This window comes from Oncorhynchus gorbuscha, linkage group LG07, assembly GCF_021184085.1.
Source record: "Oncorhynchus gorbuscha isolate QuinsamMale2020 ecotype Even-year linkage group LG07, OgorEven_v1.0, whole genome shotgun sequence".
NCBI lineage: Eukaryota > Metazoa > Chordata > Actinopteri > Salmoniformes > Salmonidae > Oncorhynchus > Oncorhynchus gorbuscha.
In genome coordinates this window covers 76,585,410-76,608,319 of record NC_060179.1, presented here as the reverse complement: position 1 = coordinate 76,608,319, position 22,910 = coordinate 76,585,410, and the positions used below count along the sequence as shown (strand labels likewise).

At 42.7% G+C, this 22,910-nt stretch overlaps 1 protein-coding gene across 4 annotated transcripts in view; it reads right to left on the bottom strand.

The window, feature by feature from the left end:
* Positions 1–22,565, bottom strand: part of LOC124040370 (hexokinase-1-like) — a 35,626-nt gene extending 13,061 nt beyond the window's left edge. The window contains exons 1-3 of one of the 4 annotated variants that reach the window (XM_046357507.1): positions 16,309–16,484; positions 14,597–14,692; positions 8,524–8,686 (exon numbers count right to left, since the gene is read on the bottom strand). In XM_046357507.1, coding sequence (XP_046213463.1) covers positions 8,524–8,686; positions 14,597–14,692; positions 16,309–16,368 — 319 coding nt within the window. In that variant the 5' untranslated portion in view covers positions 16,369–16,484. Of the gene's footprint in view, positions 1–8,523; positions 8,687–12,638; positions 12,902–14,596; positions 14,693–16,308; positions 16,485–22,307 lie in introns of those variants that run through there. The other 3 variants (XM_046357510.1, XM_046357509.1, XM_046357508.1) reach the window with 3 other exon arrangements.
* Between the last annotated feature and the right edge of the window lie 345 nt (positions 22,566–22,910).

Genomic DNA, 22,910 nt, shown 5'->3' with positions numbered 1-22,910 from the left:
TGTTGCCCATGCCCTGTTGCCCATGCCTGGGTTGACTATCCTTGTGTTGCCCATGCCTGGGTTGACTATCCTTGTGTTGCCCATGCCTGACATTGGTTGACTATCCTTGTGTTGCCCATGCCTGGGTTGACTATCCTTGTGTTGCCCATGCCTGGGTTGACTATCCTTGTGTTGCCCATGCCTGGGTTGACTATCCTTGTGTTGCCCATGCCTGGGTTGACTATCCTTGTGTTGCCCATGCCTGGGTTGACTATCCTTGTGTTGCCCATGCCTGGGTTGACTATCCTTGTGTTGCCCATGCCTGGGTTGACTATCCTTGGTATTGCCATGCAAGAGTATATCAGTTTGGCTAAAGCTCCTGGCAACTCTTGCCAAAACTCCACTCTCCTGGGAATGAAAGACATTGTCAAACTGTCTTGAGAACATGTTACAATTAAAGCAGTAGTACTTTATGGGCATGACAACTTCTCCTTTGAAAACCAACAGAACTGAAAAGTAAAAAAACAAAACAAGAGGAAATGCAACATTTGAACCCTAAAGGCCTACTGCATATATGATCTCTTACTCCATTCCCAAGCTAATATCCTGACAGTGTGATGTATGCAACATTTGAACCCTAAAGGCCTACTGCATATATGATCTCTTACTCTATTCACAAGCTAATACCCTGACAGTGTGATGTATGCCACATTTGCTGTGATTTACTTCAAAGTGATTGTTTGACAGGAAATGCTTTTTTTAAATGTTTTTTATTTATTTTTTTACATCCAATCCTAAAACACTGAGTGCAGACAGATTATCAACCTAATTCACCCTACTGATGTCGCCTGACAACAATAAATCATTGCTAGGTTGGCTATCCGCTAGTTTTCACAGTCTGACCAATTGGTCTGCTGATAAGGGAAAGTGAGAAAGCTTCACCAACCACTCGTCTCTGAATTGCGCTTTCCCGATAGCATGTTAATAGATACTTTTTAGCCTACCAGTAGTTGATTCATTAGGTAATGATTGCACTAAACAGTTGCCAGTCAGTGTAGCGTTGCAACATTAGGCTATGTCAAGAGGTAGTCAAACCCATTCGACTTCCTTAACTGCTTGCTTCCTTGTTAATAAATTGACAAATATTTAAAGTGTGAATGACAGCAGAATTCAGCAGCCTGGATGTTACTTATTAACACAGAAACAGTAGGAGTCTTAAAGGAGCAACTATACTGTATTTACAATATCCATCTTTATTAGTATCGTATTACTTACAAATGAAGATGCTGAAAATCACATGAAAGTATAGATAGCCTCGTGAAAACCATTGTTTGAAATCTAATTCTCGACCCCTCCACAATTCCCTATGGAATAAATGATTGAAGGAAGTACCATGTCACTGACCGTAGGAAACATTTGTGTTGCCGTAGCTAACACAACACATATAGTTGATAATGTTGACCATGTTCACACATAGCTCCCCAAGCTAATGCCTAATGGCTTCAACTCCTCTAGCTCCACAATGAAATAGGGTGCAGGCCAGCCAGCAGGCTGTTAGCCAGCCTGTCAGCATAGTGGAGTCTGCCACTAGCACAGTCAGTGTAGTCAGCTCAGCTATCACCATTGAGACCGTGTCTGTGCCTCGACCTAGGTTGGGCAAAACTAAACATGGCGGTGTTCGCCTTAGCAATCTCACTAGGATAAAGACCACCTCCATTCCTGTCATTACTGAAAGAGATCATGATACCTCACATCTCAAAATAGGGCTACTTAATGTTAGATCCCTTACTTCAAAGGCAATTATAGTCAATGAACTAATCACTGATCATAATCTTGATGTGATTGGCCTGTCTGAAACATGGCTTAAGCCTGATGAATTTACTGTTTTAAATGAGGCCTCACCTCCTGGCTACACTAGTGACCATATCCCCCTGTGCATCCCGCAAAGGCGGAGGTGTTGCTAACATTTACGATAGCAAATTTCAATTTACAAAAAAAAAATGACGTTTTCGTCTTTTGAGCTTCTAGTCATGAAATCTATGCAGCCTACTCAATCACTTTTTATAGATACTGTTTACAGGCCTCCTGGGCCATATACAGTGTTTCTCACTGAGATCCCTGAATTCCTATCGGACCTTGTAGTCATAGCAGATAATATTCTAATCTTTGGTGACTTCAATATTCACATGGAAAAGTCCACAGACCCACTCCAAAAGGCTTTTGGAGCCATCATCGACTCAGCGGGTTTTGTCCAACATGTCTCTGGACCCACTCACTGTCACAGTCATACGCTGGACCTAGTTTTGTCTCATGGAATAAATGTTGTGGATCTTAATGTTTTTCCTCATAATCCTGGACTATCGGAACACCATTTTATTACGTTTGCAATTGCAACAAATAATCTGCTCAGACCCCAACCAAGGAGCATCAAAAGTCGTGCTATAAATTCACAGACAACACAAAGATTCCTTGATGCCCTTCCAGACTCCCTCTGCCTACCCAAGGACGCCAGAAGACAAAAATCAGTTAACCACCTAACTGAGGATCTCAATTTAACCTTGCGCAATACCCTAGATGCAGTTGCACCCCTAAAAACTAAAAACAATTCTCATAAGAAACTAGCTCCCTGGTACACAGAAAATACCCGAGCTCTGAAGCAAGCTTCCAGAAAATTGGAACGGAAATGGCACCACACCAAACTGGAAGTCTTCCGACGAGCTTGGAAAGACGGTACCGTGCAGTACCGAAGAGCCCTTACTGCTGCTCGATCATCCTATTTTTCTAACTTAATTGAGGAAAATAAGAACAAAATCCGAAATTCCTTTTTGATACTGTCGCAAAGCTAACTAAAAAGCAGCATTCTCCAAGAGAGGATGACTTTCACTTTAGCAGTGATAAATTCATGAACTTCTTTGAGGAAAAGATTATGATTATTAGAAAGCAAATTACGGACTCCTCTTTAAACCTGCGTATTCCTCCAAACCTCAGTTGTCCTGAGTCTGCACAACTCTGCCAGGACCTAGGATCAAGAGAGACGCTCAAGTGTTTTAGTACTATATCTCTTGACACAATGATGAAAATAATCATGGCCTCTAAACCTTCAAGCTGCATACTGGACCCTATTCCAACTAAACTACTGAAAGAGCTGCTTCCTGTGCTTGGCCCTCCTATGTTGAACATAATAAACGGCTCTCTATCCACTGGATGTGTACCAAACTCACTAAAAGTGGCAGTAATAAAGCCTCTCTTGAAAAAGCCAAACCTTGACCCAGAAAATATAAAAAACTATCGGCCTATATTGAATCTTCCATTCCTCTCAAAAATTTTAGAAAAGGCTGTTGCGCAGCAACTCACTGCCTTCCTGAAGAGAAACAATGTATACGAAATGCTTCAGTCTGGTTTTAGACCCCATCATAGCACTGAGACGGCACTTGTGAAGGTGGTAAATGACATTTTAATGTCCTCTGACAAATCAATCGATCACCAATTCTTTTGGAGAGATTGGAAACCCAAATTGACATGTTCTGGCCTGGTGATATCAGTTTGTTCTGTGAATGGTTTGTCCTCTGACAAATCAACTGTAAATTGCGGTGTTCCTCAAGGTTCCGTTTTAGGACCACTATTGTTTTCACTATATATTTTAACTCTTGGGGATGTTATTCGAAAACATAATGTTAACTTTCACTGCTATGCGGATGACACACAGCTTTACATTTCAATGAAACATGGTGAAGCCACAAAATTGCCCTCGCTAGAAGCATGTGTTTCAGACATAAGGAAGTGGATGGCTGTGAACTTTCTACTTTTAAACTCGGACAAAACAGGGATGCTTGTTCTAGGTCCCAAGAAACAAAGAGATCTTTCTGTTGAATCTGACAATTAATCTTAATGGTTGTACAGTCGTCTCAAATAAAACTGTGAAGGACCTCGGCGTTACTCTGGACCCTGATCTCTCTTTTGAATAACATATCAAGACCATTTCGAGGACAGCTTTTTTCCATCTACGTAATATTGCAAAAATCAGAAACTTTCTGTCCAAAAATGATACAGAAAAATTAATCCATGCTTTTGTCACTTCTAGGTTAGAATACTGCAATGCTCTACTTTCCGGCTACCCGGATAAAGCACTAAATAAACTTCAGTTAGTGCTAAATACGGCTGCTAGAATCCTGACTAGAACCAAACAATTTGATCCTATTACTCCAGTGCTAGCCTCTCTACACTGGCTTCCTGTCAAAGCAAGGGCTGATTTCAAGGTTTTACTGCTAACCTACAAAGCATTACATGGGCTTGCTCCTACCTATCTCTCTGATTTGGTCCTGCCGAACATACCTACACGTACGCTACAGTCACAAGACGCAGGCCTCCTAATTGTCCCTAGAATTTCTAAGCAAACAGCTGGAGGCAGGGCTTTCTCCTATAGAGCTCCTATTTTTATGGAACCGTCTGCCTACCCATGTCAGAGATGCAAACTCGGTCTCAACCTTTAAGTCTTTAGTGGGTCATATGATTGAGTGTAGTCTGGCCCAGGAGTGGGAAGGTGAACGGAAAGGCTCTGGAGCAACGAACCGCCCTTGCTGTCTCTGCCTGGCCGGTTCCCCTCTTTCCACTGGGATTCCCTGCCTCTAACCCTATCACAGGGGCTGAGTCACTGGCTTACTGGGGCTCTCTCATGCCGTCCCTGGAGGGGGTGCGTCACCTGAGTGGGTTGATTCACTGGTGTGGTCATCCTGTCTGGGTTGCCCCCCTCCCCTTGGGTTGTGCCGTGGCGGAGATCTTTGTGGGCTATACTCAGCCTTGTCTCAGGATGGTAAGTTGGTGGTTGAAGATATCCCTCTAGTGGTGTGGGGGCTGTGCTTTGGCAAAGTGGGTGGGGTTATATCCTTCCTGTTTGTCCCTGTCCGGGGGTGTCCTCGGATAGGGCCACAGTGTCTCCTGACCCCTCCTGTCTCAGCCTCCAGTATTTATGCTACAGTAGTTTGTGTCAGGGGGCTAGGGTCAGTTTGTTATATCTGGAGTACTTCTCCTGTCCTATTCGGTGTCCTGTGTGAATCTAAGTGTGCGTTCTCTAATTCTCTCCTTCTTTCATTCTCTCTCTCGGAGGACCTGAGCCCTAGGACCATGCCCCAGGACTACCTGACATGACTCCTTGCTGTCCCCAGTCCACCTGGCCATGCTGCTGCTCCAGTTTCAACTGACCTGAGCCCGAGGACCATGCCCCAGGACTACCTGACATGATGACTCCTTGCTGTCCCCAGTCTACCTGGCCATGCTGCTGCTCCAGTTTCAACTGTTCTGCCTTACTATTATTCGACCATGCTGGTCATTTATGAACATTTGAACATCTTGGCCATGTTCTGTTATAATTTCCACCCGGCACAGCCAGAAGAGGACTGGCCACCCCACATATGCTCTCTCTAATTCTCTCTTTCTTTCTCTCTCTCGGAGGACCTGAGCCCTAGGACTGTGCCCCAGGACTACCTGACATGATGACTCCTTGCTGTCCCCAGTTCACCTGGCCATGCTGCTGCTCCAGTTTCAACTGACCTGAGCCCGAGGACCATGCCCTAGGACTACCTGACATGATGACTCCTTGCTGTCCCCAGTCTACCTGGCCATGCTGCTGCTCCAGTTTCAACTGTTCTGCCTTACTATTATTCGACCATGCTGGTCATTTATGAACATTTGAACATCTTGGCCATGTTCTGTTATAATTTCCACCCGGCACAGCCAGAAGAGGACTGGCCACCCCACATATGCTCTCTCTAATTCTCTCTTTCTTTCTCTCTCTCGGAGGACCTGAGCCCTAGGACCGTGCCCCAGGACTACCTGACATGATGACTCCTTGCTGTCCCCAGTCCACCTGGCCATGCTGCTGCTCCAGTTTCAACTGTTCTGCCTTATTATTATTCAACCATGCTGGTCATTTATGAACATTTGAACATCTTGGCCATGTTCTGTTATAATCTCCACCCGGCACAGCCAGAAGAGGACGGGCCACCCCACATAGCCTAGTTCCTCTCTAGGTTTCTTCCTAGGTTTTGGCCTTTCTAGGGAGTTTTTCCTAGCCACCGTGCTTCTACACCTGCATTGCTTGCTGTTTGGGGTTTTATGCTGGGTTTCTGTACAGCACTTTGAGATATCAGCTGATGTACGAAGGGCTATATAAATACATTTGATTTGATTTGCTTCAGCTCAATGGCTTACCACAATCTTGTGGCACACAGGAGACCCGGGTTCCAACCCCGCCGGACACACACATAACACAGCCTTCCACCGAGTACAGACGGTAGAATCAGACACTGACTGCCTGTAAAAATCTGGAGGTGGGATTATGTGTAATCTATGATGTAATCACAAGCTTTTGATAGGGTGCTGGAGGGCTTGAATATAGAATGCTTACACGCTGGAGCAAAGGCAGATTCTACCATGATTACATGGCAAGCTTGTCGCTGCAGTAGGCCTACAGAAATTCAGACGACAACAGTTCATTCATCATTGAATGAATGCATTGATGAACCCACTGGATGCTTCATTTGTCAATTTGAAACAGTTGATCAAAAAAATGTATCAACCTTCTGCTACTATAGATTAAGACACACCAGTTGTCACCAAATTCTAGCAAAGTTTACAAGTGTTGGACACAATAAGATGCAATTCTTCATGAATCAAACATTATTTCAACTTGCTGTATCAGGAACATCAGATAACCCTTTTCATTAAAATGGTTTGATTTGAATGTTGGCAGATCGAATGTGCTGCCAGCTCATATTGACCCGCCCTGAAAGATCATAGGAGAATCGATGAGGTGAAGATGTATGAGATTGTGTCCTTTAATATTGGTCAAATTAAATGTAGGTTGTACTCAGGAAATCAGATTTTCAAATGTTTATTGTGACTGTAACTCTAGCCATTGGAAGAAAAAAACTGAAACAATGCCACTTGACCATCTGGGGTGTAAATCATTCCGCCGATTCTGTTGCAAAGCCTGTCTTAAACGAAAGCAAATGGAATGAAATGGGGAGGGACTTATCTGAATTTGTCCAATAAAAACTCTAATTTTAACATCTCAGGCTAATGATTACACCCCAGGATTCTTTCTCACACCTAGATGTGTAGAGATGTACGATCTTCATTTCAGCAGTTTCTCACAGCAGGAAAGTAATTCTGCAGCAGAGGAAATGTGAATTATTAATGGACATTTTTGTAGGGGTTTATAAATGTTTTGGTTGAGCTAACCTAACATATAAGGCGTAAAAGAAATGCCTTATGGACTTGACAAGAAGAAGAAAAAAACTGTTGGGGGAGGTTCTCTTCTGCACTGTTCAACCAATCCAGTAAATGTGGAGGAGGAGTTAAGATGGAGTGTTGCCTTGTTAACATCCAAAAGCTGAAGTAGCATCACATATTTTACTACTGTTGTTGAATTATTTGTTACTTTCTATTTTACATTTTTTACTTAACACATATTTCTATTAAAACGTCACTGTTGGTTAAGGGCTTGTAAGTAAGCATTTCACTGTAAGGTCTGCGTTTCAAACTCATAAAAGACTTACCTTCCTCCACTCACCCTCGCCTTATGCCCTTTGGGGAATCCCCGCGGCCATCTTTGTCGTTGGTCCAAATGATTAGCCAAGCAAGGGAAGTTGGCAACATAAGCCCCTCAGCCCTCGTTTTTGATCGAGTTTGATCGAGTTTGCGAGTGTACAATGTGTTATGTTCACTACGGGCCTGAAACACCCCATAATTCAATTCGTGATGACTGTACATCCACTAAGAAAACTCAGCCAAAATCTAAAACCAACATTAATATGGAGAAGTCAACATACAAGTGTAAATAAGTTAGAAATTGTGTTACTAATGCACGATGACTCAAACAAGTATGATAACAGTAGATGTTTTTGTTTGGTTTAGCTTTTGGAAACGTTAACTTGCGAACATAACTTTCCCTGACATCACACTCATACATCGATTTACCCCGATATAGTAGGATGACGAACATTCGATGTCTGTGGATGCGTTGTCTTCTAGCCAAGATATGCAGTGCAATCATAATTGAATGTCGCGCATATAAGGCACACACACAACAGTTCCATAATGACTGAAAACACAACAGTGGGATGAACGAGTGACACATTTCCAGGCAAGAGTGGTCCATTTAAAATTGTTTTATTCTTCCCTCGCTCTTTTCCCTGCACGTGTCAGCTCGTCAGACGTCATAATACGTTATCAGAGGTGTCCACTTCATTTGAGGGCTGAGGGGAGAAGGTGTGTCTTAAGTGTTTAGAATGCAGCTTGTTGGGGGACTCAGCAGAGGTCAAATCAAGTCTGACATTCTAAAGTGGAAATTACGAACTTTAGAAGCCTTTTTTAAAGTTTGAATATACTACAAGTTTGTATTTCCTGGTGTGCAGTACATGTCCTGAAACTAATTAAGATCCTACACCACTAACTGAACAAATCTTTAACATGTTACATCTTGTCCCTTTTAAAGAAAGGCATACATTTCCCACAATTCTTCTTCATCTGAATATCCATGCTCACCTGAACCGTCAGGAATGGACCTGACGAAGGTGGGCAGCATCTTGACGGTTGCTGTGGGGTTGGTGTCCTGGCCCAGCCCATTTCCCAGCTCCATCCTGAAGCGCTTCATGATGTCCAACAGCGTCTCGTCGGAGAAACGCATGGCGTACAGGTACTTATCGATCTGAAAGACATCAACACATCATCATCATCATTGATCACTCATGGCTCACATCAACACCATTATCCCAGAAACCCTAGACCCACTTAATTTGTATACCGCTCCAACAGATCCACAGGTGATGCAATCTCTATTGCACTCAACACGGCCCTTTCCCACCAGGACAAAATAAACACCTATGTGAGAATGCTATTCATTGACTAAAGCTCAGCGTTCAACACCATAGTGCTCTCAAAGCTCAACACTTAAGCTAAGGACCCTGGGACTAAACACCTCCCTCTGCAACTGGATCCTGGACTTCCTGACGGGCCGCCCCCAGGTGGTAAGGGTAGGTAACAACACATCCGCCACGTTGATCCTCAACACAGGGGCCCTCAGGGGTGCGTGCTCAGTCCCCTCCTGAGATGATTGTGGACTACAGGAAAAGGAGGACCGAGCACGCCCCATTCTCATCGACGGGGCTGTAGTGGAACAGGTTGAGAGCTTCAAGTTCCCTTGGTGTCCACATCACCAACAGACTGTCATGGTCCAAACACACTAAGACAGTTGTGAAGAGGGCACGACAAAGCCTACCATCGAGAGCATCCTGACTGGTTGCATCACTGCCTGGTATGGCAACTGCTCGGTCTCCGACTGCAAGGCACTACAGAGGGTAGTGCGTACGGCCCAGTACATCACTGGGGCTAAGCTTCCTGCCATCCTGGACCTCTATACCAGGCGGTGTCAGAGGAAGGCCCTAAAAATTGTCAAAGACTCCAGCTACCCTAGTCATAGACTGCACGGCAAGCGGTACCGGAGCGCTAGAATCTAGGTCCAAAAGGCTTCTTAACAGCTTCTACCGCCAAGCCATAAGACTCCTGAATAGCTAATCAAAGTGCTACCCTGATACCTCTTTACGCTGCTGCTACTCTCTGTTTATTATCTATGCATAGTCACTTTAACTACATGTACATATTACCTCAATTACCTCAACTAACCGGTGCCCCCGCACATCGACTTTGTATCGGTACCCTGTGTATATAGCCCCGCTATTGTTATTTTACTACTGTTGTTGAATTATTTGTTACTTTCTATTTTACATTTTTTACTTAACACATATTTCTATGCTTCTACACCTGCATTGCTTGCTGTTTGGGGTTTTAGGCTGGGTTTCTGTACAGCACTTTGAGATATCAGCTGATGTACGAAGGGCTATATAAATAAATTTGATTTGATTTGATTTGATATTAAAACTTCACTGTTGGTTAAGGGCTTGTAAGTAAGCATTTCACTGTAAGGTCTACCTACACCTGTTGTATTCAGCGCATGTGACAAATAAGGTTTGATTTGACAACCACCTTCTTCTTGAGGGAAATGTTTCATTCAGTTTAATCCACTCATCATCAACATTCAAAACATTAAGATTATTTTATCTGCTTTGTCCTTGAAATGGAACACAAATGGTCTCACAAACGACACCAAAAGTTACAAAACATTCAAGTAATACTCGTAATTCAGCTGTCCTTTTACATACTGGGCCTAGTGACATGAAGGCCACACCTCTGACCCTTAATCTTGGGAGAGTGAGCCGTTCTCTCTAAAGCCTTTCCACATCTGTCCATGTGAATGAAGGCAGCACTAGTGAAATAAAACAGGAGTTTATTTGAGGACAGAGCTCTATTGAGCTACCTCGAGACATTCCAGTAAAGAGCTAGACAGTACCGGTCTGTAACAAGAGGAATAAAACTGAAAGGAATTTATGTGAGATATAAAATGATTGGGTTAACACTAACTGTATAAACTTTACTATTCCAATGCAGGAAATATAAAAAGCAAGTCATGATGATTGTCATACAGTACATACAGTCAGCATTGCTATAAAACATTAGTAACACACACCATACAGTGCCTTCACACCCCTTAACTTTTTCCACATTTTGTTGTGTAACAGCCTGGTTCAGATTGAGGAACAAAAATTAAAACACATATATGCAAATATTGTACAATCCAGGTGTGCAAAGCTCTCAGAGACTTACCCAGAAAGACTCAAAACGGTCATCGCTGCCAAATGAGATTCTAGAATTTATTGTCTCAGAGATGTGAATACTTAAGTAAATTTTCAATAAATTTGCTGAAATGTATAAAAACATGTTTTCACTTTGTCATTATTGGATATTGTATTTAATACATTTTCAAATCAGGCTGAAACAAAATCAACATTGTGGAATAAGTCAAGAGGTATGTATACTTTCTGAAGGCACTGAATATATAAGTCATTTATAAAGAATGCGTGGAGTTCCTGTTCCAGGGGTTAAATATTACACATATTTCCTGTTCTAACCATTTCATCAGCCATGAGATTAGGCTGATGACATTTGGTAATACGTTTTTTTTTTTACAAACATGTAGTATTATTTATAGTAGTTTTGTAGACACAATTAACCCTGTAAGGAATGCTTGGTATTGACTGAAAATGGCTGCCCGTTGAACCTTCATTGCATTGTGTTCAGAACACCGTTTGAGAGTTTAACCTGATAACCAAATGTAATATGGGTGTGTTTCTGTAGCCACAAGCTAAAAGCCTTCGAGTATGCCAAACAAATATTTCGATATGTCAATGTTTTTTTAACTACCACAGCACACATCGCAATAAAGGAGTGAGGATATGTAAACTTAGCTTTCACTGGTGACTTTTTACAGTCATCACATTGTTTCCTGTTTCCTAAAGATGTGTAATTGGAGTGTGGCCTGTTAGCACGTAGGACATATTAATCACGTAAATGAGTCAGTACAAATACACACAATCTATGTGATACCTATGCCACATTCCTTATCCTTGATCATATTGCACATACTGTTAAAAAAAAGCGAGAGGATATTACACAATTAAGGAAGATTGGATTATACAACACCTACATGTTTTAGATTCCTTTTTAGAGTTGCGTCAATTGAGAACACATGGGTTCTCTTTCTAGTAGTTTCCTACTTGAACTGAGTTGATGAGCAAAACAGCAGACTTAGAGGGGGAAATAACTCTAGAAAAAATGTACTTGCAGCTGACCAAACACGTAAAAGCACATACATCTTTTGATCGCTGTTTTGGCCTGTTACAAAACACAAGTTGAGCCCAACAACTTGCAACGGAATGTTTCATTCATTAGCACTACAAGTCATGCAGCAGCACACCTCAGACATCCACACAAATAACCTTCAGAGAATATATAACCTGTACCTCGCTGTAATTTGTTTACACGGATGTGCCAGAGAAATCTAAAGATGTTTGATACTTCTGAATAATTGCTGGTTTTAATCTAGTGACATTACATTTACCACAAGGATATAGGCTTGCCAGCTAGAGTATGTACTTGCTAGCTTTTCTTTAGGCACATTTGCCACTAACACACCCTAGCCAGTAGTCCTACAACAGCCAAGAGAGGAGGTATGGGGCAGTTCCAACATGCACATTCTCAACGTTTGCATTCCTTTCTCTCTCAACAATGACAAGAGTGAAATCATTACAGCAAGGGCCTCCAGGAAGCTGGTGGAGGCAATGTCATTCGGCGACTGAAACCTGACCCTCTGCTCATAAGAGGTGGGTAGCTTTAGATGCTCCTGACCTCTCACAGGGTTAGAGTTACCACACCCTACACATTCATTCACAACAGATGTGGAAAAACCCGTGGCCCACTGCTCAGGGCAGCCCACATCCTGGTTTCAAGGACATTGCATTGGTACAGACAAGATGCCCTGACCAACCCTGTAAACGCTGCTGCACGCTATCACAACACAGGGAAACGTAACCATGACTAGTCAGAGAGAATTTACCAACTTCGGGGCACTCGATAAGCCCAGGGCTTCAGATTATGTCACATTTTGTCACATGGCCCTGAGCTCTGTGCCTCAAAGCTGTCCTATTTTTAGGAGGAAGGTAGCAACGGCTCTGCCTGCTGTAGCAAGGTCCCTACAGGGCACTCACCTTTTTGACTTTATCATCCTTCAACTCAGTGAAGAAGTAGGCCAGAAGCTGTGCTGCTATCATCCTGTCCACCGATGTGGTGAAGGAGAAATGGAGAGCTAAAAAAAAAGGGAAATCCCTATAGTCTCTTCTCACTGGTGAGGAGGTTAAAACAAGCTCACAGTTTCAAACAAAGCAGTCATGTATGGGGCTCCTACACAGATCAGTACTATCGCAACACTCTCTCCCTGGGTCCAGGAAGTCAGACTATGTGGAGTAAGTTTAGCTTGCATGAGATGCACGCAGTAGGGGGGCTGGGATGGGGACTGGTTTAAGCCCTTCCTTCTGCCTGTGCTCTGATTGGCTGAACTGCTGAAGCCAGGGCCTCCCGGGCAGAACCCAGCTGAAAGGGTGGCTGGCTGGCTGCCTGCAGTACACCCTCTCTTTCACAAGAACATCGGGTGGGGGAGGAAACGAGGAAGTAGAGGAGAGAGGAGGAGGGGAAAAAGAGAACCGGTCTCAATCCTTTTTTAAAAACCAACAGGCATGTTCAGCACGTTGCTGTGGTGATGGCTCATAGGGGTTAAACAGTAGGCAGGGAGGGGTTAGGTTACGTTGAATTGTCCTTGCTCTTGGGTTGAGCCTGTATCACTCGAATGTCCTCCTCTGACCCCCGAAGCGCTTTTTCTCTTTTTCTCTTTTCTCTGCATGTTGTCAGGGAGCTCTGTAAGCTGACTAATATATTTCTCTGGACTGCCCCCACTGGAGGCTGCTGCTGTCTGTTACTGCACTGCTGCCTACAATGGGCAGTGGTACAAGCTGCCTGAAGGACACTTGTAGGGTGTTGTAAAGGTTTAAGATGTGGCTTAGAGGTCCAGTTGTGTTGCAATGGCAAAGCAACTGACTGTATGACCACTACAAATTAATAATACGTTTGATTTTCAAATATACACAAAACAGGAAAAAAAACGAGTTTTGTGTATTTTGGTAAGTCTGTTGTTAACAATTTAGAACGTCCCCCTGTTAAATAAGGAATTCAGGCTGAATCCAGGTTACGTTTTGTTCTCTGTCTCACACACTGTGAGTGGTGTGTATAAATGGATGTGCTTTAGCTCACGAGGGTCAGATGACACACCCCTGACGTGAGCTATTCTCTGAAACACGAGTCCTCTATCCAACCTCTCCCCCACACCTCCCTGCTCCCCTCCCAACTGCTGTAATTGAGCAGGAGGGATTGTCACTGCATTTGTCTGGTAATTGCAGAGCTACCAGGGGAAGTTAAGTCATCAGGGGAAGTTAAGTTCTCTCTTACTCACTTCTATTGAACAAGGTTCAGGGTTTTTGAACAAGGTTCAGAGTTTGCTCACACACTTTCTTTGGACACTGTGCTAACAAACCTTAAAAAGAGCTTCAATGCCCTACAACACTCCTTCTTTGGCCTCCAACTACTCTTAAATGCAAGTAAAAGTAAATGCATGCTCTTCAACCAATCAAGAGCCCGCATCCGCCCACCCGACTAACACCACTACTCTGGACGGTTCTGACTTAGAATATGTGGACAACTACAAATACCTAGGTGTCTGGTTAGACTGTAAACTCTCCTTCCAGACTCACATTAAGCATCTACAATCCAAAATGACTAGAATTGTCTTCCTATTTCGCAACAAAGCCTCCTTCATTCATGCTGCCAAACATACTCCCATAAAACTGACTATCCTACAGATCCTTGACTTCGGCGATGTCATTTACAAAATAGCCTCCAACACTCTACTCAGCAAATTGGATGTAGTCTATCACAGCGTCATCCGTTTTGTCACTAAAGCCCAATATTCTACCTACCTCTGCGACCTGTATGCTCTTGTTGGCTGGCCCTCGCTACATATTCGTCGCCAAACCCACTGGCTCCAGGTCATCTATAAGTCTTTGCTAGGTAAAGCCCGACCTTATCTCAGCGCACTGGTCACCATAGCAACACCCACCCGTGGCACGCGCTCCAGCAGGTATATTTCACTGGTCATCCCCAAGGCCAACAGCTCCTTTCTCCGCCTTTCCTTCCAGTGCTCTGCTGCCAATGACTAGAACAAATTGCAAAAATCAGAAGCTGGAGACTTAATATCTCCCTCTCTAACATTAAGCATTTGCTGTCAGAGCAGTTTGTCAATCACTGTACCTGTACACAGCTCATCTGTAAAAAGAACACCCAACTACCTCATCCCCATGTTGTTTTTGTTGTTGCTCTTTTGCACCCCAGTATCTCTACTTGCACATCATCATCTACACATCTAGCACTCCAGTGTTAATGCTAAATTGTAATTATTTCACCACTATGGCCTATTTATTGCCTTACCTCCCTAATCTTACTACATTTGCAGACACTGTACATAGATTTTTCTATTGTGTTATTGACTGTACATTTGTTTATCCCATGTGTAACTGGGTTGTTGTTCTTGGTCGCACTGCTTTGTTTTATCTTGGCCAGGTTGCAGTTGTAAATGAGAACTTGTGTCAACTGGCCTACCTGGCTAAATAAAAGTGAAATAAAAATAGAATTAAAATATATTTCAGAATTTAGAAATAGTGGAAGAAGAACAGGTTGACGGGGGAAAATGTGTGTGTGTGTGTGTGGGGAACGTTAGAGAGAGACAGAGACTGAAAGCAGGGTAGAGAGAGGGCTCCAGCACACCTGCTGAACTCAATCATCGGTTTACAATTTTAAAGACAATGAAAGCAGATCTGTTACCATGTAGTTAACACTTCAGTATTCACAGAAACCTAAATCCACTAGGTGGATAAATAAAACAGGGAATTCATTCAAAATGTTAAAAACGTATTACTCGGTTATAGTATACTATAGAGGCTGAGGTGTGATTGTTACATATTGGATATGCATGCACAGACACACAACCAATCAACAGACTTTACAAACATAAAGTGATTTCCTGTCAGTGGCAGTTTCAGTTAGAATCACCATGGCGACAACCTAAATGATGTTTACACAGTAGATAACGGAGAGGAAATGTTACTCCAAAGAGCTGGGATGAGTAGGAATTCACACTGAGCAATAGAATGTGATTTTGATCATGTGCAATGAGTCACATTTTATGAGGTGACCATTCAAATATTCACTTTATTTTACAGCCACACATAGAGTGAACAGTTTGAACCTGGTGGGGAGAAAATCACAATAATATGTCTCCCCCTATGCTGGGGTATTCATTTTAGATTTATTTTATTTTGTATATATATATACATAATGTATATATACATATACATATATATATTAATATTATGTATATATATATTTTTTTACAGAAACATTGAAATACTAGAAGTAATACTGTAACACAAATAATTTGCATTATACTTGTATATACTTGTCTATTGTCACATAAGTGATTCAGTTCGAGTGGTCCACAGAAGGTCAGTGGTGTTCATCAACAAAACATCTTCAGGCAATGTTGTGAACAAGCCATGTACATCAGTTTTCATACAAATTATCCAGCTCCCAACTTTTCTATCTATCACACAGCTAATGCCTTATGTTCCTGTCCAAGAATCCAATTAACAAACACTCACTACGATATTAAGCAATGGCTTCAGTTGAATTTGCTTTATTCAGCTAACTATAACGCACATTCATGATAAGCCTAGCATATCCCTCCACTTAATGAGATAGTTGAGTGATACGTACAGTAGGATGTGGTAAAATATCTGCATCATCTCTCACTTCGTCTATCTTCAATCTCTTCATGTTCTCCGTGGTTGAAGGAAAAGGGAAAGTCTTCTCCTCAATAAGATTAGGTAATCTCAAAGTAAATCAGTGCTACCAACTTGTTCCTCCAGATAGGATTGGCCGGGATTTGAGAGAGGGTGATTCATTATATAATCAAATGGTGACTATGCTACTTCGCCGGGGCCAGTGTGTCTGCAGTCCTTCAGAATCACATAACTATGCTGATTCCCCTTGTGATACTGTATTTCTAACTGAAAGCTCTTATTGTTACAACATGAAAAAAACAAGACTACTGAATGAATGCACCCAAATATCTTCAGCCAAAGGAGCAACAAAGGCTTCATTAAATCTGCCAGACACCTTGCCTCTCTTTAGAAATGCAGAAAGAAATCACAGGTTGGCCCAATGCCATCTAGGGGACCATCACAATTCTTAAAATAGCCATAATCATCCTATACATTGAGGGGGCATGTACAGTATGTCAGTACATAGTGCTGTTTATATACTGGTTTTGCGAGTGTGACCTACAGCATGCAGCAGCCCCTAAACCTGAATGGGCTGAATCATTAACCCAGGAGGCTAGGTCGTTACTAGGACAGAGAGGGATTACCGTGAGCAAGGTTTTCCCTCTACTACTGGTCTTATGACGTGGCATGCAGCAGCCCTGGTTTAACTCTTCTATTTAATCCCACTAGGGGTCTAATTTAGCCAGCATACAGTTGAAGTCAGAAGTTTACATACACCTTAACAAATAGATTTAAACTCAGTTTTTCACAATTCCTGACATTTAATCAGAGTACAGATGACCTGTTTTAGGTCAGTTAGGATCACCACTTTATTTTAAGAATATGAAATGTAAGAATAATAGTACATAAAAGCTGAAATACATAATTATATTTATTTCATCACATTCCCAGTGGGTTAGAAGTTTACATACACACAATTAGTATTTGGTAGCATTGCCTTTAAATTGTTTAACATGCGGTGAGCCTTCCACAAGCTTCCCATAATAAGTTGGCTGAATTTTGGACCATTCCTCCTGAGAGAGCTGATGTAACTGAGCTAGGTTTGTAGGCCTCCTTGTTCACACACACTTTTTCAGTTGTGCATTTTCTATAGGATTGAGGTCAGGGCTTTGTGACGGCCACTCCAATACCTTGATTTTTTGTTGTCATTTTGCCACAAAGTTGGAAGTATACTTGGGGTCATTGTCCATTTGGAAGACCCATTTGCGACCAAGCTTTAACTTCCTGATGGATGTCTTGAGATGTTGCTTCAATATACAGTGCCTTGCGAAAGTATTCGGCCCCCTTGAACTTTGCTACCTTTTGCCACATTTCAGGCTTCAAACATGAAGATATAAAACTGTATTTTTTTGTGACGAATCAACAACAAGTGGGACACAATCATGAAGTGGAATGACATTTATTGGATATTTCAAACTTTTTTAACAAATCAAAAACTGAAAAATTGGGCGTGCAAAATTATTCAGCCCCTTTACTTTCAGTGTAGCAAACTCTCTCCAGAAATTCGCAAGGCACTGTATGCACATCATTTTCCTACCTCATGATGCCATCTATTTTGTGAAGTGCACCAGGCCCTCCTGCAGCAAAGAATTCCCACAACATGATTCTGCCACCCCCATGCTTCACTGTTGGGATGGTGTTCTTCGGCTTGGAAGCCTCCCCCTTTTTCCTCCAAACATAACAATGGTCATTATGGCCAAACAGTTCTATTTTTGTTTCATCAGACCAGAGGACATTTCTCCAAAAAGTACAATCATTGTCCCCATGTGCAGTTGCAAACCGTAGTCTGGCTTATGGCGGTTTTGGAGCAGTTGCTTCTTCCTTGCTGAGCGGACTTTCAGGTTGTCAATATAGAACTCATTTTACTGTGGATATAGATATTTTTGTACCTGTTTCCTCCAGTATCTGCACAAGGCTCTTTGCTGTTGTTCTGGGATTGAATTGCACTTTTCACACCAAAATACGTTCATCTCTAGAAGACTAGAGCGTTATGACGGCTGTGTGGTGCCATGGTGTTTATACTTGCGTACTGTTGTTTGTACAGATGAACGTGGTACCTTCAGGCGTTTGGAAATTGCTCCCAAGGATGAACCAGACTTGTGGAGGTCTACCATTTTTTTCCTGAGGTCTTGGTTAATTTCTTTTGATTTTCCCATGATGTCAAGCAAAGAGGCACTGGGTTTGTAGGTACGCCTTGAAATACATCCACAGGTACACCTCTAATTGACTCAAATGATGTCAATTAGCCTATCAGAAGCTTCTAAAGTCATGACATAATTTTCTGGAATTTTCCAAGCTGTTTAAAGGCACAGTCTACTTAGTGTATGTAAACTTCCGACCCACTGGAATTGTGATACAGTGAATTATAAGTGAAATAATCTGACTGTAAACAATTGTTGGTAAAATTACTTGTGTCATGCACAAAGTAGATGTCCTAACTGACTTGCCAAAACTATAGTTTGTTAACAAGAAATGAGTGGTTGAAAAACTAGTTTTAATGACTCCAACCTAAGTGTATGTAAACTTCCGACTTCAACTGTAATAGGGGACATTCCAATGTTGTAACACAGGATATGAATACAAATGAATCACTTTACCTGTGTAATTTAATCCTACAGGAGGTGAAAATTGAATATAGATTTGTAAACCATTGGTAAGTGTCAATATGTCTTACTCAACACATGCTAAATACTAAGAAATTAGGTTTCCTCAGAGGTTCTTTGGGAAGGGTGATGGGTCAGTGTGGTTCCACAAAGAACCCTTTGAGTACTTGAATGGTTCCTTGCAGTTCAAAAAAAATGTTCTTTGCTCTTTTAGTGGTATTTCAAATGTAGGGGTGGCGGCTCATTGGAATGTTTTGGGGTATGGTTTGAGCACTGCTCGTTTTGTGCAACCAAGAGTGAGCGTGTCATTCCAGTTTATCAATTCTGTTGTGTTATGCAATTATTACATGTTAGATAAAAGACAATGGCCAGTAATGGTGTCTTGTGAAAGACTCACAAATGGCCTTGTGTCACTTGAAAATGGTTAACTACTGTAAATCTAATTCAATAGTTCACAAGTATCTCTGTTCCGGAGCTAGCACAACTGACTAAACTTGATAATAAACACAATAATAAAACCTATGGAATTTTAACAATGTAATAAGGCTATTAATCCAGAATAAAAAAGCTTGTATTGTTCTTAAAAACTTTTTAGATTGAGAAAGGTTATTTATAGAACCATTTTCCATAAAGACTTTTTTGGTGCTATATAGATTAGAACCTTTATGGTTCTTTATAGAACCTTAGGTAAGGGTTATTTATAGCGCAATACAGGTTCCATTTAGAACCTTATGAGCATGGTTCTTTACAGAACCTCAAAAAAAGGTTCCATATAGTGTCACGTTCTTTCAAAATCGAACGCAAAAGCAGACCAGGACAAGGTATCCGTACAGGCATTGAAAGGGGGACATCCCAGTGGCAGATGAAGGAAGGGTATTATGGGCATACTCGACCCAGGGTAATTGAGATGACCAAGAGGTGGGATCAGAGGAGACAAGACAACGAAACGTGGACTCCATCTTCTGGTTGGCTCTCTCCGCCTGACCATTAGATTGTGGGTGAAATCCAGAAGTGAGACTGACTGTAGCTCCAATGGCCAAACAGAAGGATCTCCAGACAGCAGAAGTAAACTGAGGACCACGGTCAGAAACAATGTCACTGGGCAATCCGTGGACCCTGAAAACTTCCCTAACCAGGATCTCGGACGTCTCCGTGGCAGATGGAAGCTTGGAGAGAGGGACAAAATTAGCAAGCTTGCTGAATCTGTCCACAATGGTCAGAATGACCGTGTTCCCAACAGAAGGGGGCAATCCCGTGACAAAATCCAGGGCCAGATGCGACCAAGGTCGCCGAAGAATAGGTAGGGGGTGAAGAAGCCCAGAGCTGGGCCGATTGGTACTTTTGTTCTGAGCACAAACAGGACATGCGGCAACAAACCTCCGGGTATCTTCTCCCATGGCAGGCCACCAAAATCGTCTGCGCAGTAGCGCCATAGTCCGAGAAACGCCAGGGTGACAAGCTATCTTGCTGGCATGGGACCACTGAAGAACAGCAGAACGGACCGACTCAGGCACGAACAACCGACCGGGTGGACCGTTACCGGGGCCAGGCTGCGTCCGAAGGGCCGCCATCACATCCTCCTCAATCTTCCATGGAACGGCTCCCACGACAATGTTCTGGGGAAGAATCGTCTCAGTCTTGGCCCCACTCTCATCCGTCTTGGAGAACATCCGGGACAAGGTGTCCGCTTTGTCGTTCTTCGACCCAGGTCGGAACGTCAGGGAAAAATTGAAGCGTCCAGAAAACAAAGCCCACCTGGCCTGACGGGAGTTGATACGTTTAGCCGATTGCATGTAAGCCAGATTCTTGTGGTCAGTCCAGACCACAAACGGTTGCTCCGCTCCCTCCAACCAGTGACGCCACTCCTCCAAGGCAAGCTTCACAGCGAGAAGCTCCTGGTTACCCACATCGTAGTTTCTCTCAACTGGTGAAAGACAACCAGAGTAGAAGGCGCAGGGATGGAGTTTACCGTCAGTGGAGCTACGCTGGGACAGGATGGCGCCCACCCCCACATCAGACGCGTCCACCTCAACAACAAACTGACGGGAAGTGTCTGGTTGAGAGAGAATCGGCTCGTTGGTGAATCGGCTCTTCAAGTTCAGAAATGCTCGGTCTGCCTCAGGAGTCCAACAGAAAATTCTGGTGCAAGACGTCAGAGCAGTTAAAGGGGCGGCCACCCGGCTGTAATCACGGATAAACCTCCGATAGAAGTTCGCAAATCCCAGGAATCTCTGGAGCTGCAATCTCGTACCGGGCCGGGCCCAATCCCGAACCTTCTCTTGGTCCATCTTGATCTCACCCCTGGAGATGATGTTTGCCACAAGCCACCTGGGAGACACACCAAACATGTGGAAGAAGGTGCTCTGGTCAGAAGAAACCAAAACTGAACTTTTTGGCAACAATGCAAAACGTTATGTTTGGCGTAAAAGCAACACAGCTCATCACCCTGAACATATCATCCCCACTGTCAAACATGGTGGTGGCAGCATCATGGTTTGGGCCTGCTTTTCTTCAGCAGGGACAGGGAAGATGGTTAAAATTGATGGGAAGATGGATGGAGCCAAATACAGGACCATTCTGGAAGAAAACCTGATGGAGTCTGCAAAAGACCTGAGACTGGGACAGAGATTTGTCTTCCAACAAGACAATGATCCAAAACATAAAGCAAAATCTACAATGGAATGGTTAAAAAATAAACATATCCAGGTGTTAGAATGGCCAAGTCAAAGTCCAGACCTGAATCCAATCGAGAATCTGTGGAAAGAACTGAAAACTGCTGTTCACAAATGCTCTCCATCCAACCTCACTGAGCTCGAGCTGTTTTGCAAGGAGGAATGGGGAAAAAATTCAGTCTCTCAATGTGCAAAACTGATAGAGACATACCCCAAGCGACTTACAGCTGTAATCGCAGCAAAAGGTGGCGCTACAAAGTATTAACTTAAGGGGGCTGAATAATTTTGCACGCCCAGTTTTTCAGTTTTTGATATGTTCAAAAAGTTTGAAATATCCAATAAATGTCGTTCCACTTCATAATTGTGTCCCACTTGTTGTTGATTCTTCACAAAAAAATACAGTTTTATATCTTTATGTTTGAAGCCTGAAATGTGGCAAAAGGTCGCAAAGTTCAAGGGGGCCGAATACTTTCGCAAGGCACTGTAACTGCTCTGATGTTGCTGGACCCCAGGAAGAGCAGTTGCTGCCTTGGCAACTTAAGGTGGATCCATAATAAATATATATTATGGACTAGGTCTTGGTTTGACTCATGACTACAAGTTGTCAAAATCTGGACTAGGCCTGCAGTTCAAACTCATAAAATACACACCCTCACCTTATGCCCTAGGTGGGATCCACGTCATCTTGGAGGGCGGTCCAAATGATTAGCCATGCAAGGGAAGTTTGAAACGTAAGCCCTCAGCCCTCGTTTACAGTCGAGTTTACAATCATCTTCACTCCGGGGTCTGAAACTCCCCATAATTCAATTCGCGACGATTGTACATACGCTAAGAAAAAAGTCTGCGAATACTTAAAAACAACATCAATGGAGAAGTCGACATACAAGTGTAAGTAAAAACGAATGCAAATACATTAGAAATTGTGCTAATAGTGCACATAACGGCACAAACACGTCTCGTTTCTTTCGGAAATTGTAGAAATAAAACATATTCCTTCTTCAGAAGTTCCAGCTAGGCAGGCTAACGTCAGATAGTTAATTAATTTGCTAGCTATCATACAGTAGCCGTATATTAATAATTATATATGTAGTATAAGTAGACATAAGTAGACATGCACTCATAATTGACAGTAGTGCATATAAAGCATCCACACTGAAAACAATCATCGCGGGATGAACGAGTGACGAATTTCCGGCCAATGGTGGACCTTTTAAAAATAATTATTTCCTTCACATTTCATAGGCGTCACAATAGCTCTT